Here is a 15,523-nt window from a genome sequence, read left to right on the forward strand (position 1 = left end):
CTTACGTGAAGTGGTGTTTTCTGTTCCTCATCATTGTCTGTGAAAGGGCTGTTGCAATAACAGACCGTAGACAATTGAAATCACTCCACAAGTAATGAATTGCTCTCTCTGGAGTGTCATTAGAAAACCGTGGCCCAGGCCACAGCAAACGGCAGGGGCCCTGTGCGGACTTGCAGGCGCTGAGGCTGCAGCGTCTGGAGACCAGGAGCGAACCCAAGACCTCTTACCTACCGAGCAGGCCAGCAGCTCAGTTTCCTTACCTTGGCTTGGGGTGACAGCTCTCGCTGTGAGCCCACACCCATGGGCCAAAGTGCTCTGTCCTGGCCAAGGCACCCACAAACTGAACATGCCTTCTTTCCCGTCTTCTCAGGGAGACAGCAGGAAGCTAGAGGATGTGAGCCAGTACGGCTCTCTGCCTTGCTCACTGGGGGGCAGTGGGCAGCAGCATAGGGCGTCGAACATAGCCACCCTGAAGAGCAGCGCCAGCCTGAATGTCAGCACCAGGGACAGCTTCCAGATCAGCACCCTCACCTGCTCCACCAAGCTCACACAGAACGGTCTGTATCCCACAGCGTCTGTCCCACTCCTGCGCATCGCACTGGGGCAGTGTGGGCCAGTGGGTAGAGCCCAGAGAGAGGGAGGCAGTGTGGGCCAGTGGGTAGAGCCTAGAGAGAGGGAGGCAGTGTGGGCCAGTGGGTAGAGCCCAGAGAGAGGGAGGCAGTGTGGGCCAGTGGGTAGAGCCGAGAGAGGGAGGCAGTGTGGGCCAGTGGGTAGAGCTGAGAGAGGGAGGCAGTGTGGGCCAGTGGGTAGAGCTGAGAGAGGGAGGCAGTGTGGGCCAGTGGGTAGAGCCGAGAGAGGGAGGCAGTGTGGGCCAGTGGGTAGAGCTGAGAGAGGGAGGAAGTGTATTCCATCAAGTTCACCTCCCCTGCTTCTCCTTTCCAGTGGATCTGCTTGGACTGTTGAAGTGGCGCTCGAACCCCAGCCTGCTGGAGCAGAATCTGAGGCGGCTGAGGAAGGTGGAGGGTGGAGAGGTGATGAAGGTGAGACGCTTCCTGTACTTCCCACTGTGGAAGGATGACAGTGCCGACCCACCCAGGCACACTGGCACACTGACACACTGACACACTGACACAGTGACACACTGACACACTGACACATTGAGACACTGATTCGCTGGCACACTGGCACACTGGCACACTGACACACTGACACACTGACACACAGACACATTGAGACACTGATTTGCTGGCACACTGACACACTGACACACTGAGACACAGACACTAATGCACTAACACACTGGCACAGTGGCAAACTGACACTAATGCACTGACACACTATCAGTGCCTCACCCAGCAAAGACTCTGCATTGCAGATCTTCTGCACTATGAGAACTACTGATGAGCGGAGCTGTGCAAGCCTGCCTTCCGCACTCAGAGGGAAACTGAGCAAGCCCGCTCCTCTGCACTTCTCTTTCTCTGCCCTCCCTCACCCGGCACAGCTGCCCAGCCTGGGCTGCTCGGATTAATAGGATTAATATCGCTAGTTTTACAGAGGTGATGGATGGGGGTGCGAGTGTGGGCACTTGGAGGACTGTATATTTTTTACATATAGGAAATTTTAGGAGAACATTGCTCTGCTACAGAGTGAGCTGGAAAACAGAGGCGTTATTAACCCCGGGTTATCAGTGAGGTTTATAAAACATTTATTGAGTCTGCTGTATTTATGGCTCCTGTGCCTGTGCCGCTCGCTCCAGAGATCAGGGGATCAACAGCAGCAAGAGACTCCACTTATTTCCTTCAGTATGTCTCGCCTGTAATTTACTGGGCCCAGATAAGGGAGCAGCAGAGATGCCCTTGGATTACAAGGCAGGTAGATTCTGTCTGGCAGGAGAGACAGGGCTGAGGAGGGCACCACCTTCCAGCCCCAGTCCTCAGGGCAGCAGGCCTGGCCTGCTCCTTCTCCCAGCAGCTCTGAGCATCTCCCTGCGCAGGCCACCGGACTGGGGCACAGCAGGCTGCGGTACACCTGCTGGCGGCACTGCGGCGTGTGATTGTCCGAACAGACGGTACTCACCCCCGGCCCTGGAGAGCCACAGGGATTCCTCAGCTGCAGACCTGCTGACAAGGCTTGTGGGAGTGTGGCCGTGGCGCACGGTGCACAGCCATGCTGTTGAAGTCGATACCCCGGCTTCTTTCAATGGCTGGAAGAGATCCTGGCTCAATCACCTGCTAGCTACCAGACAGGACAGGATGAATGGCCTTCTCTCGGTTGTAACCTTTCCTATGCCCTTATTATCTAAATTGGTGCTGTTTAGAGTTGAGAAGTTGGCACCAGCGCCAGGAGCGAGGGTCGCTGCTCCGTACAGACACTTCTTACTTAGCTAAGGTTGGAGTTTAAGGAGCAGAATCTTCTCACCCTGGGGACATGGTGTCTGAAGGATATCCCATCAACCCCTTGTGCTCAGCTCCTTCTCTCAACCTGAAACACAAAGCCACATCCAGAGTGCACTACGCCCCCCGCAGGCCACATTCTGCCCCCACACACACATATACCCATATCGATCCTTTTGAAAGTGTTTCTTACCCTTGCTTTATTTGAGCTGCCTTTGTGGCTGGACTGTCAGTCTCTGTCTGCGTGCTGTTCCTCAGTGTCTGTCCTCATCTCTTCCCCTGTCTGTGTCTGTGTTGTTTGCAGTTCCTGCAGGACACTCTGGACGCACTTTTCACCATCATGATGGAGCACGCCGACACTGAGACCTACGACAAACTGGTCTTCGATGCACTGGTGAGTCCCCACTGACAGACGCGCTTACACTGCCTGTCTCTCCTGTGACTCCAGGGAGACACAGGGCCTCTGGGAAACCACCCAGACACACACCTTTATCTCAGAGTAAGTACTGAGCTCACATCTGACTGCAGGCACACAGGCCCATCTTCATTTCTGCTCGGAGCTGTGTGAAATACCATTTCCATTAGATAGATTATGTGTCTGCTGGCCCAAAGTCCTCCCAGATTTCCATCTCTCCATGAACCGACTCTTCCCAGACTCTTGTATCTCCCTGGACTGACTCTTCCCAGACTCTTGTGTCTCCCTGGACTGAATAATCCCAGACTCCAGTGTCTGCCTGAACTGACTCTTCCCAGACTCCAGTGTCTGCCTGGACTGACTCTTTGCAGACTCTTGTGTCTCCCTGGATTGACTCTTCCCAGACTCTTGTGTCTCCCTGGACTGAATAATCCCAGACTCCAGTGTCTGCCTGGACTGCATCTTCCCAGACTCTTGTGTCTCCCTGGATTGACTCTTCCCAGACTCTTGTGTCTCCCTGGACTGAATAATCCCAGACTCTTGTGTCTCCCTGGACTGACTCTTCCCAGACTCCTACTGCACAGGGAGTTAGGAGGGAAATCAGATGGGCGCTTAGCTCAGCTGTGTTTGCCGACAGTGGCTGTCCCATGATCCCGGCGCAGCTTGTGTTGGCTCCCTGCTCATCAGCATTACGTATCTGTTTAAGATCAAGACGCATTAGTTCCCTGCTTCATCAGCTCACAGTTATTTTCAGTTCTATTGATAGGCATATTATGCTGAAACCAGGGATCCCAATTTCAAACAGGCTTTATCAGCAGCTCTTATGTCCCTTTGCATAAGCCTTGCAGATGTGCTGTTCTCAGAAGCCCCCTCATTCCCTCTATGCAAATATATCAGCCTGATTTCAGCAGTGCAAACACAAGTAGTCTGAATGCTTTACTCGCTGTCAGATGGCCTGGCTGTCTCTCTCCCCTCTCTCCCTGTTCCTCTCAATTCAATTCAATTCAAGGTGCTTTATTAGCATGACCGATAGGTACAATCAGTGTTGCCAAAGCAAATAAAAATAATAAAATTAACATAGAACAAAACAAAAAATAGAAGTAAAATAAAATCTACAGACATGTTACAGACATTTACAACAAAGACATTATATAATATCGACATATACTGTAGACATATACCGACATATACCTCTCTCTCTCCCTGTTCTTCTCCCTCTCTCTCCCTCTCTCTCCCTGTTCCCCTCTCTCTCCCTGTTTCTCTCTCCCTCCCTGTTCTTCTCCCTCTCTCTCCCTGTTCCTCTTCCTCTCTCCCTGTTCCCCTCTCTCTCCCTGTTCCTCTCCCTCTCTCTCCCTGTTCCTCTTCCTCTCTCCCTGTTCCCCTCTCTCCCTGTTCCTCTCCCTCTCTCTCGCTGTTCCCCTCTCTCCCTGTTCCTCTCCCTCTCTCTCCCTGTTCCCCTCTCTCTCCCTGTTCATCTCCCTCTCTCTCCCTGTTCCCCTCTCTCTCCCTGTTCCTCTCCCTCTCTCTCCCTGTTCCTCTCCCTCTCTCTCCCTGTACCCCTCTCTCTCCCTGTTCATCTCCCTCTCTCTCCCTGTTCCCCTCTCTCTCCTTTCCCTCTCAATTCAATTCAGTTCAATTCAAGGTGCTTTTTTAGCATGACCGATGGGTACAATCAGTGTTGCCAAAGCAAATAAAAATAATAAAATTAACATGGAACAAAACAAAAAATAGTAGTAAAATAAAATCTACAGACATATTACAGATATTTACAACAAAGACATATTATAAAATATTGACATATACTGTAGGCGGCTGCAGCATTATTGGGAGACAGACTCACTGTTCCTCAGGCTGTGACAGGAGATCACATACTGGGCTGCCAGACTGAGTTCCCTCCTCCCTCTTCCAGTAGGACTGGGACCCGTTGTGACTCTGGCAGGTGTGGGAACTCTGGGATTAGATTTCTGAATTTCGGGAAGAATGTTTCTCTAATCCCAGAGTATCTGTCACAGTGCAGTAGGAAGTGCACCTCTGTCTCTATTTCTCCCCGCTGGCAGTGGGAGCACAGCCTGTCCTCTCTGGGCAGCCAGGTCTGCCTGTGTCGCCTAGTTTCTATGGCCAGGCTGTGGTCACTGAGCCTGTACTTCTTCAGGGTCTGTTTCTTTTTGTTGTTTCTTATCTTGGTCAAATATTCGGCTAGTGTGTTGTCTGTCTAGGGTTCTGTAGCATTCTAGTTTATGTTGTGTTTGTGTGTGTCCCAGTGTGTGAGATATTGCTGTTTGATCTGTGCTGTGATGTGGTTGGGTCAGAGTTGTGGTGCTCTAGCAGTGCTGTCCTGATGTGGCTTCGGTCAGTGTTCCTCTCTCTCTCCCTGTTTCCTTCACTCTCCCTGTTCCTCTCTCCCTCTCTCCCTGTTCCTCTCTCCCTCTCCTCTCCCCCTTCTGTGTCAATTTCATTCTTTGTCTTGGGTTTTCATTTGCAAAGGATTAATTCTGAAGTCTCCAGAGATTTCAATTTACCAATTCAATTTTTTCCAATGAATTGTCTCTATTTTACAATATCAATTCCTCACTTTGAAAACTCAATTTACATGAAAGTTATTTGAACAAATTTCTTGCCATCCATGCAAGTGCTCCAGGTGTGACATCTGTCTCCTGCTCATCCTTCCTGCAGTATCTGAGATACCCACTAAGACCCTGGACCTCAGTTTCTTCCCGCGAGGGGTGGTCCTGACCCTCGACTCTCTCGGCTCTAATTGAAGAGCAGGTCAGACCAGTCTGCCTGGAGGCCAGGGGGTGGAGCTGTGAAGCTGGAGAGACATGGGCTCAGGGGGCATAGAGCCCAGAGTTCAAAGAGATCAGCTCCTACCCACCGAGCAAGTAGTATGAACTCCAGAGCCTGGCTAGAGGGAGAATCAGGAGGCACCCAGGCTCTCCAGGGTCAGACAGCCAGTCTCCTCTGTGATCCCCTTCTCTCCTTGACAAGCAGAGATGAGCTTGTTCTGATCCGAGAGCTCTGCCCTGTCCAGGGCCCACCTTGACAACATCTGACCTGGGCTCGGGTCTTGATCTTGGATGGCTGGTTTGCCTTCTCATTCCTATGTCAGCTTGCAAAGATGAAATGGAAAGTAGTTCCCACCTGGAAACATGAGTGGAGATCCAGGTCAGGTTTCTGCTTTCTCAATTAAGAGATGTTACCCAGTAGCCATTGACATGGTGCTGGTAATCTCCAGAGACTGGAAAATTGCTAACGTAGTTCCCATCCATAACAAGGGTGAGAAAACTGAACCAAGTAATTATCGACCATGATGTCTGGTTATATCTAAACTATAGAGGATCATCTCCATGGAAATAACTTCCTAGGGAATGGGATTTTATGCTTTATTTTTCAATTGCACAATGCACTAGTAAGGCCTCTTGCAGAATATTGTGGGCAATGATGGCTCTCATGATACAGAACAGATATTGCTGCTGTGGTAGCAATCCGGAGAAGTGAACCAGATTCGCCCCAGGACAGTCCTGCACTGGCAGGCTGGAGGGGCTGAACCTCTTCAGTCCTGAGCAGAGAAGACTACAGGTATGGGCCTGACGGATCGAGCAGGGCGAGTGCATCACTGTCATGGTGGTACAAGTGACTGCCCCTACTGTCCACGAGCCCACTGGTGCCTGTCGAGGGCTGGGTACCTCCCTCCCTTTGGGGGAGGCCATCACTGCTCCTGCCCGGCTGTGCTGTGCCAGCAGCAGTGTTTGGGCTAGAGAGGCAGCACTGGTGAGCCACATGCTCCTCTGGCAGTAAGAACGATGAACCCCCCTCTCGTTTCTGATTCATGGGATTAGGAAGGTGTATAAATAGAGATACATCACAGACCCAGCCAGACGGCGGTGTGTTTCTGCCCTGGTAATTGATGGTCTGCCACGCAGCAGTGTCAATGCAGAAACCTGCCGGTGAGTAAACATGCTCATTAACAATCAGAGAGACGGAGTGCAGGAGCAGCTGTCTGGCCCGCTGACTTGGGCACATGAGAGGCTGTCTCTCCCAGCGGCTCAGCTGAATGTCTCCAGGAGCGCGTGGGGCTGAGCAGATTTACTGCGTCCTGCTGGGACTGGCCTGTCAGATACACAGGACGCTGCACGAACAACAGTAAAAATAATGAATGTCTAAAACACAGATAGACAAACTTTTTCATCCTCAGAAGACAAAATAAATAAGCAACCTAGTCAGCATTGTACAGGAATGCTGGCCATTTTATTTCTTCTCTTTCACTGAGGGGTTCTGTTCTGTGAGACTCAGCTGGACCATTTGGAAACACTGGAGGACTCTGTTACTGTGTCCTGTAGTCTCACCTCTGTCTGTGAGCAGTGTCTCTGTCTCTGAACCTGTAGTCTCACCTCTGTCTGTGCGCAGTGTCTCCGTCTCTGGTCCTGTAGTCTCACCTCTGTCTGTGCGCAGTGTCTCCGTCTCTGGTCCTGTAGTCTCACCTCTGTCTGTGCGCAGTGTCTCTATCTCTGGTCCTGTAGTCTCACCTTTGGGCGCAGTGTCTCTGTCTCTGGTCCTGTAGTCTCACCTCTGAGCGCGGTGTCTCTGTCTCTGGTCCTGTAGTCTCACCTCTGTCTGTGCGCAGTGTCTCTGTCTCTGGTCCTGTAGTCTCATCGGTGTCTCTTCACATGTTACTTTAGTATTATTATTTACATTTTATCGTACTGCTCATACTGTTTTATTATTATTTATTAAATAGGGTCAAATGATATGGAGTAGGAGTTCTCTTAGTCTGTCTGAAGAAAACAGCTTTAATACACAAAAAGCATGCAGTCATTATACAGAATCAAGTTAAAGATGTTTATTCTCAACTTATTAATTTACAAACTTTAACTGCTTCCAATACCTTTGAACAAGCAATGTATTGATAGGAGCACCTTGTTGTGAGGTTACAGTTTTCATCCTGTACCACCTGAAAAGGGTCTGGCAGTTTCTCACTGATGACCAGTGTCAAGGAATGAGGCTGTCCTCTCAGACTCCATCTGCTCATATCAGCAGTACAGTATGTCTTCTGTAAATAGAAATTCTGGACAAACATGAGCTTGAATGCCAATTTTTAGTTTATTATTCCAAAATGGTAAAAATGCAAATACGTTACTGGTGTATATTTCTCTCCAATCTGGAACTCAAAACAGATTTTTTGGCACACGCTTAATAAAGAGAACTTCAAAAAAGTAAATGTAAGTGAAAAAAGTTTAGATGTTAAAGTTATTTTTAATTGTGAGCATTATAATACATACCAAAAATATCATTGTCAAACTGGTGAGATCTTTCCAGTCAAGACTACAATGTCAGGGATGAGCATGAGTGTGTGGTGGTACATCAGAAACACAGCTGAGGAGCTCAGAGGAGAGAGAAAAGAGCCAGATTCGCCCCTGGCAAGACATTTCCACACTGCAGTCATTCTGTGTCCATGTCAACAGTAATTGAACAAATAATGTCTCCCTGCAGAGGGATGACATTGATCTTCTATTAGTGAAAAGCCAGACTCTGGATTTATTGCTTGGAAACCCGTAGCCCAGGTGGACTGAAAGAGAGTCAGGGCAGCGTGCATCATGGAGAGGGGCAGTTTCTGCTTCTGTAAATAGGTGATATTGATTGATGTTAATGTTTTTAACCTTTTGGGTTACCTGGGATTGATGTTAATTGATTACAGTCATCTATATTCAGTAAGTGATTACTATATGTGTGCCCATCTAGTCTTTTCAGTCGCTCTTGAAACAGCTTACTTGCCAAATGTCAAATTAGAATCTTTCTGGACCCTGCTTATTTCACATTCTTTTCTAAGTAAAGATGTAATAAAATGTAACACTTTAAGCACATTTGTCTTTGCTCTGCTTTTGTCGATGATGTTGTTTAAATGTGATCCAAACCAGGTCACTGATTGAAAAACCCTTTCTCTAATATTAAGATGACCTAAAATGTCATGGTCCATGGTAACACATGGCATTGGTTACATCTAAAATACATTCTAGTAAAGAATTGCACAGGTTCCTCAGCACTTCTTTCCAAACTCCAGCTGGGACTGAATCTAGAGGGCAAGCAGCTGATTTCAGATTTCAGCTCCCTGTTGTGTTCAGTTCTTGCATGTTAATCAAAGAGAAGACATTCTCTAGATTCATTTCTGAGTCAACCAGACTAATTAAAGGCTCAATCAAATCCAAATCACTTCTTGCCATTTGAAACCTTTATATGAGCTATTTGTTTGGAAAATAATTGAAGGATCCCTGGCACTTCAAAGATTGGGCACTAGTCTGAATTACAAGATTCTTGGGGGGGTTAATTGATCTGTCAATTGCTGAGAAAGGGACTTGAGTTTGTTCTTGTTTTTTTCAGTACAATTAGACAAATAATCAAGTCTTGCTAACATTAAAGCCTCAATGTACTCCAGAAAGACTTGCTTCAGAATGTCATGAATCTACAATTTTTTTAGCTCTCCATTTTATATTCAGCTTTCTGATAATTCCTACTCATTTGCCAGATGGTGCTGTTAAACCAAGATGTTAATTTTCAAGATCACATTTGAGTTTTTCCTGGAGTCACAACATCAGGAGTAGTTTCTAAATAGTAGTGGTGTTTGCATATTAATCCCTTGGTTGACAAAGTGTGATAGATAATCGCACAAAGACTGAATCAGAAACCCTGTGAGCAGAAGAGGGATTAAATAGTATCTTTTAGAGGTAAGTATAAAACCCTTTCAAAGTGAGGGTATGATTAAAGGCAGAAATCATCTGGGAGAGTAAGACCCCAAATAAAGGAGATCAGAATTCCCAGTCCTCGAGAGATGGCTAAATCTGACCTTTGACCTCCATTATGTTACACACTGAATAAAATCAAATGAGTCAAGTAGCCTTTGTCATGATCAACATGACAGCTGAAATCTTCAGGGCAAAACCTCTACACTGTCTGATAAGAACAACTTCTAGATTTAGGTGGGCAGTACACAATAATAACAACGGGCATGGTGAGTTGCCCATCTGGTTTTAATGACAAAGAGCAGAACTCCACAACTTTGTTCTGTTTGCAGGCATAAAAACCCAAGGTAGGGAAACGCTAGGCACCTCCCCTCTGTGCTAAACACACTTCCTATGTGACTTTATGACATGAAGGAGAGGCAGCCTGTCAGTATCAGTAGCACTAACTGATAGTGTTGAACAGAAAGCAGACCGAGACACGCATTTACACACTCAGCTGGAAAAGTGCAACTGTGATACAACACACTCTAATAAGATTATTAGTATTAAGCTTCTATATCAAGCATGTAGTTCCTGTATCAGTGGTTTTAATTTTATAATTTTAGAGGAGCTATTACAACATTCAGATACTAACTCTGAGGAGAAAAACTATTTCTAAGCCTAAAGCTTTAGGAACAAGAAAATGAAATCCAGTGTTTGATATATAGAATAAGTACTTTGTGAGATACTTTGCCATGTTTTCTGCTGTTCAAGCCCATTAAGATGTAAAATATTAGTGGACGCAGGAGCAAGATGGGTCGAACTTGCCTTCTTTCATTTCAATTTCTCCTGCATCCATAACACCTCCACGTATTCTTAGTGCCGGACCTACAGTATTAATCCCAATCTTTCTCTCTGTGCAGGTCTTCATCATTAACCTTGTAGCTGATCAGAAGTTCCAGCACTTCAACACTGTCCTGGAGACCTACATTAGCTTGCACTTCAGTGCTACTTTGTCCTACAGGTGAGCACAGGGTGTAGGAGAGAGATTAGGGTTTTTGACAGTGGGTGGCAAAGCTGATGGTTTTGAACAATGGTATATGTGATTTTTTTACCTCAAAGACAGAGCTGATGGATTTTGATAATAAGTGACATACCTGATAGTATTTAATAATGGTAAAGGTTTATTCTATGATGAAAAGAAAAGACACACTGGGCTCTTCTTCAGGTGTCAATTGTTCCTTTGCAACCTATGTGTGTTGACACAGCTATTTACTTGAACATATTTAATAATGAGTGACAATCAATGGTTTTGGACAATAATTGATGGAGCTGATGGTTTTGGATGATGAGTGACAGAGCTGAAGGTTATGGTGAATTAGTGATAGAGCTGGTGGTTTTGGTCAGTGAGTGACGGAGCTGATGGTTTTGGACAATGAGTGACAGAGCTGATGGTTTTGTTCAATGAGTGACGGAGCTGATGGTTTTGGACAATGAATGACAGAGCTGATGGTTTTGGACAATTAGTGAAAGGGCTGATGGTTTTGATCAAGCAGTGACGGAGTTGATGGTTTTGGACAATGAGTGACGGAACTGATGGTTTTGGTCAATGAGTGACAGGACTTATGGTTTTGGTCAATGAGTGACAGAGCTGATGGTTTTGGACAATGAGTGACAGAGCTGATGGTTTTGGACAGTTAGTGACAGGGCTGATGGTTTTGGAGAATGAGTGACGGAGCTGATGGTTTTGGACAATGAGTGACGGAGCTGATGGTTTTGGAGAATGAGTGACGGAGCTGTTGGTTTTGGTCAGTGAGTTACAGAAATTGAAGAAGCTGATGTTCTTGCATTACAGAAAGCTGATGACGGTGCTGACGGGGTACCTGGAGCTGCGCGAAGGAGAAGAACTTAACGAAAGACTAATGGTTACCTTCAAGAGCCTGGAATACATCTTCAAATTTATTGTGCGCTCTCGTTGCCTTTACCACCAGTAAGTGTATCTCTGATAGAGTCCCTGCCTCTCTGTGGTGGAACTTCTACATTACAGTCCCAACTGTCATAAATTAGCTGAATGCAAATGTTTCTAAATTTCCCTGTCTATTAATAACTGGTCCTTATTTACTAATACTACAGTATCTCTGAAGTGCCAGTTCCCGTATCTTTCCTCCTGTCTGAGATTCTGATGGAGATTCTCTAAGGAAACCAAGGTGTTTCTCTGGTGTTTGGTGCACTTGGCCTTCCAGTCCTACTGACAAGACACAGTCCCCCCCCTCCCCTCTCTCTATCTTCCCATCACCTGTGGTTGAAATGTCCGCTTTACTTGCTTCGGTCTTAGTCACTTGCAATTGTCTCACTTGTCATAATTTTAGTATAGAATCCCTGGCTAGTTTAAAGTGGTCCATACTGGTCTTGTTGGCCAACCAAGAACAGGGCACTGAGATGTAATATTTTCCTATGAGAGCTGGGTACCTACCAGAGACTTCTGCTGTCCAAGAGCCATTGGCAGCCAAGGTGAACTGAATGACTTGTCTTCAAATTTGCTTGTTAATTAACACTGTTCTGTAACCCAGTCACCCTGCTAGTGAATGAATTAGGAGTAAATTCTACACTATATACAGTATAGAACATCCATCACCATCAAACAGCAGCTTTCTCTGTTAAGGGCTGTGGCCAGCCTGTCCCAATCCTGGGACATCTTAAATGAGATGAGACAGGGCTGAGAGCACACCACACCTCAAGAAAAATAAAGTAGCAGATATTTTCCCATCAACCCCTTCCAAACCTTTGAGTTAATAGTGTCCCTTCTACATGAAACCAGGCATGAGTTCTAAAGCTGAGATACCAGATACTGCTGTGCTTGTATTACAGTTGTACTCCTTCTCTTATAGTAAGTGGAGGGGAACCCCAGAGAGAAGTGGGGTCCTGTAAATACTTAACCAGGCTGACACAATGAAGCAATGCTACACCCTGAAGCCAACCCAAATTAGAGGAACTAATGAAATAAAACATGGAATAGATTTAAGTCAGAGGTCACTGTCTCAGCAGCTGCTAATCCCAGAAGTGCACAGTGTAATGTCACCCCAGAGTCAGATTAGCATTCTGATGGTAATGAGGAGCTGCTGGCCTCCTGGCAGCATTAGACAGAGATCACAGGTCACTAATGAGGGTTAAGGCAGGACAGGAGGAGAGAGACAGTATTTACAGCGAGGTAGGAGGAGAGAGACAGTATTTACAGCAGTAGAGGAGGAGAGAGACAGTATTTACAGCAGGACAGGAGGAGAGAGACAGTATTTACAGCAGGACAGGAAGAGAGAGACAGTATTTACAGCAGGACAGGAGGAGAGAGACAGTATTTACAGCAGGACAGGAAGAGAGAGACAGTATTTACAGCAGTAGAGGAGGAGAGAGACAGTATTTACAGCAGGACAGGAGGAGAGAGACATTATTTACAGTGGGACAGGAGGAGAGAGACAGTATTTACAGCAGGAGAGGAGAGAGTATTTACAGCGGGAGAAGAGGAGAGAGACAGTATTTACAGCAGGACAGGAGGAGAGAGACAGTATTTACAGCAGGAGAGGAGAGAGTATTTACAGTGGGGCAGGAGGAGAGAGACAGTATTTACAGTGGGACAGGAGGAGAGAGACAGTATTTACAGCAGGAGAGGAGAGAGTATTTACAGCGGGAGAAGAGGAGAGAGACAGTATTTACAGCAGGACAGGAGGAGAGAGACAGTATTTACAGCAGGAGAGGAGAGAGTATTTACAGCGGGGCAGGAGGAGAGAGACAGTATTTACAGTGGGACAGGAGGAGAGAGACAGTATTTACAGCAGGAGAGGTGGAGAGACAGTATTTACAGCAGGAGAGGAGGAGAGAGACTATTTACGGTAGGATAGGAGGAGACCAACAGAGCATCTACAGCAGGAGAGGAGAGACACAGAGTGTCTACAGCAGGAGAGGAGAGAGACAGAGTGTCTACCCTGGTAGCTCTGTCTGTCATTGGAGATCAGCCCAGGCAGACTAGGACCTGAGATCCCTGGTTTAACTGGGACCATTGCAGCAGCTCTAGTAGAGTCAGGTGTGTATGTGTCTTCCTCTCAGCACTGTGCCCATGAGGACAGACACCCTGTCTCCTCTGTCTCTCCTCTTGCACAACATGTGTCAGCAGGCTTTCAAAACACATCTGCATACATCATTAGAAACTACTGAACTGTCAGGTGAAACCCACAACATTGCTCAGTGCACCAGGTCAGCGTCTGCACTGTTGCTCTGCCACAGCACTAACAGGAGAGAGGAGCCAGCTGGCCTGTTCAGAAGTGAGGAGCTGATTGATCTGAGGATCAACAACCCTTTTTCATAAAGAAGGGTTTCCGTTTCCTATTTTCAGTTTTTAAGTTCAGTTCCCCTTAGTTTCCACTTGTGTCTTCCACTGTGTTTTTCAGTCTTCATTCTATAGACCTTCACAGAGTTGACTTTGAGGATTTTGAAGACTTGGCGTAGAGCTCTTCAATGTGGAAGAGGTTAATTTCCTTCAGTCTGTCAGTGTAGCCAGGGATGGTCTTGTTTGCTCTCCTCCTGAGTCCTGAGTCCTGAGTGGGTCTGCCAGAGCCCCAAGTGTGTGGAGAGGCTTGGCTGGGGTGCGGTTTGGTCAATATCCAGCTTCAGGCAGCAAAGAGCTTTCTTCTTCCTCAGGTTGTGCTCAAGTGAAAGGCTCTGCTGTGTCCTTCATCAGCCTTTCAAACAGTATCCCTGTCAATAAGAGATGCAGAGGCTTTAAATGAAATATTATTTAGCTTTCCCTCTCTGTACACCTGTCTTACATACCTTAACGCTCCCCGCAGTGATCTGCTGATCAGAGTGTCTCGCTCCAGTGCTGTCTTGACTGTCCATGTGTCTGTGTGTGTCAGGCTCTACGAGGGAAAGGATGCCCAGCAGTTCTCAGAGCTGGTCCAGCAATTCCTCCAGGCGCTCTGCACCCTAATGAGCTCCCCAAGAGAGGACTCCATCATTCTGGCGCAGGTACCCAGTCTCTCCACTCAGACCATTACTTTCCCTGCCTCGTCTTCTGTGTGTGATCCATACAGTCAGTTCTGTGCAGGTGCCCCTGGCAGGGCTGCTCACACTCCTGTCCTGCAGAGGACGACTGTCTGGACGTGTTTCATAAAGTCAATATTAATATTAATGTTGACTTTGGTGGGGTCGGCAGTGAAGGGAGATAAAGCTCTGCATAGAGAGTCTTTAACCAGCTCACACGTCTCAGCTGAGTCTTGCACAGTAGTACTTGCTTTTCTCACTCTTGCTGGGGTCGGTCTTGTAACCAGTGTCACGCTTGGACAGTATGATCCTGGGACAATTTCGAAGTGCTGCCTGTCTGCCACCAAGCCCATGACAGCTCTGGGTCCCGGTCATCTCCAGACTCTCAGGAGGAAATTCATCTTGAAGCAGGTTGGGTTCCTCATCAGCCCAGTTTGTGTGAAATCCCACAGCTGAAATCCCAGATGAGGACTCCCCAGAGTAGGAGGTTGTACTCTTCAGAGAGGCAACTGACTTTTCATTTCCAACCCGATACTTTATCGAAGTTATGAGTTATCTTGCAATTACATTGGGTTTAGTTTCTGCACCCACTGTACTGCAGTTTAATAAAACATGTCACAGCATCAGGACAGCACTGTGAAAGAGCCAAGTGTTAATGCATCCACCGTGCTTTCATGTAGGCACCTTAATCTGACATCTCTGCTGCTCCCAGGTTCCAGAGCTGAATTCCACAGTCTGTGGAGTGTCAGTGCCTGGAACAGCACATTCTTGCAGACAGTCTCTGTGGAGACAGCTCTTTCCACCGCAGAAGAGCAGAAAAAGTTCATTATTGAGCCCGAACAAGGCGCGGCAGTGTGACTGGGTGGAGCAGGGCACAGCTCTGCCGAAAAGGGGAGCTTGTCTGCTCTAGTGGCTGCACGGCCAGGGAAGTCACCAGCGGGCTCGCTCTGAGGGGCAGCGGCTGCCCCGCCACA

The 15,523-nt window shown here is 47.2% G+C and overlaps 1 protein-coding gene across 2 annotated transcripts in view; it reads left to right on the forward strand.

Moving 5' to 3' along the window:
- Positions 1 to 15,523, forward strand: part of LOC102698393 (dedicator of cytokinesis protein 2-like) — a 257,475-nt gene that overhangs the window by 39,146 nt on the left and 202,806 nt on the right. For both annotated transcript variants that reach the window (XM_069187590.1, XM_069187591.1), the window contains 6 exons: positions 371 to 557; positions 943 to 1,040; positions 2,698 to 2,787; positions 10,442 to 10,542; positions 11,374 to 11,508; positions 14,423 to 14,534. In XM_069187590.1, coding sequence (XP_069043691.1) covers positions 371 to 557; positions 943 to 1,040; positions 2,698 to 2,787; positions 10,442 to 10,542; positions 11,374 to 11,508; positions 14,423 to 14,534 — 723 coding nt within the window. The remainder of the gene's footprint in view (positions 1 to 370; positions 558 to 942; positions 1,041 to 2,697; positions 2,788 to 10,441; positions 10,543 to 11,373; positions 11,509 to 14,422; positions 14,535 to 15,523) is intronic.

Source organism: Lepisosteus oculatus, chromosome 3 (genome assembly GCF_040954835.1).
Source record: "Lepisosteus oculatus isolate fLepOcu1 chromosome 3, fLepOcu1.hap2, whole genome shotgun sequence".
Lineage (NCBI taxonomy): Eukaryota > Metazoa > Chordata > Actinopteri > Semionotiformes > Lepisosteidae > Lepisosteus > Lepisosteus oculatus.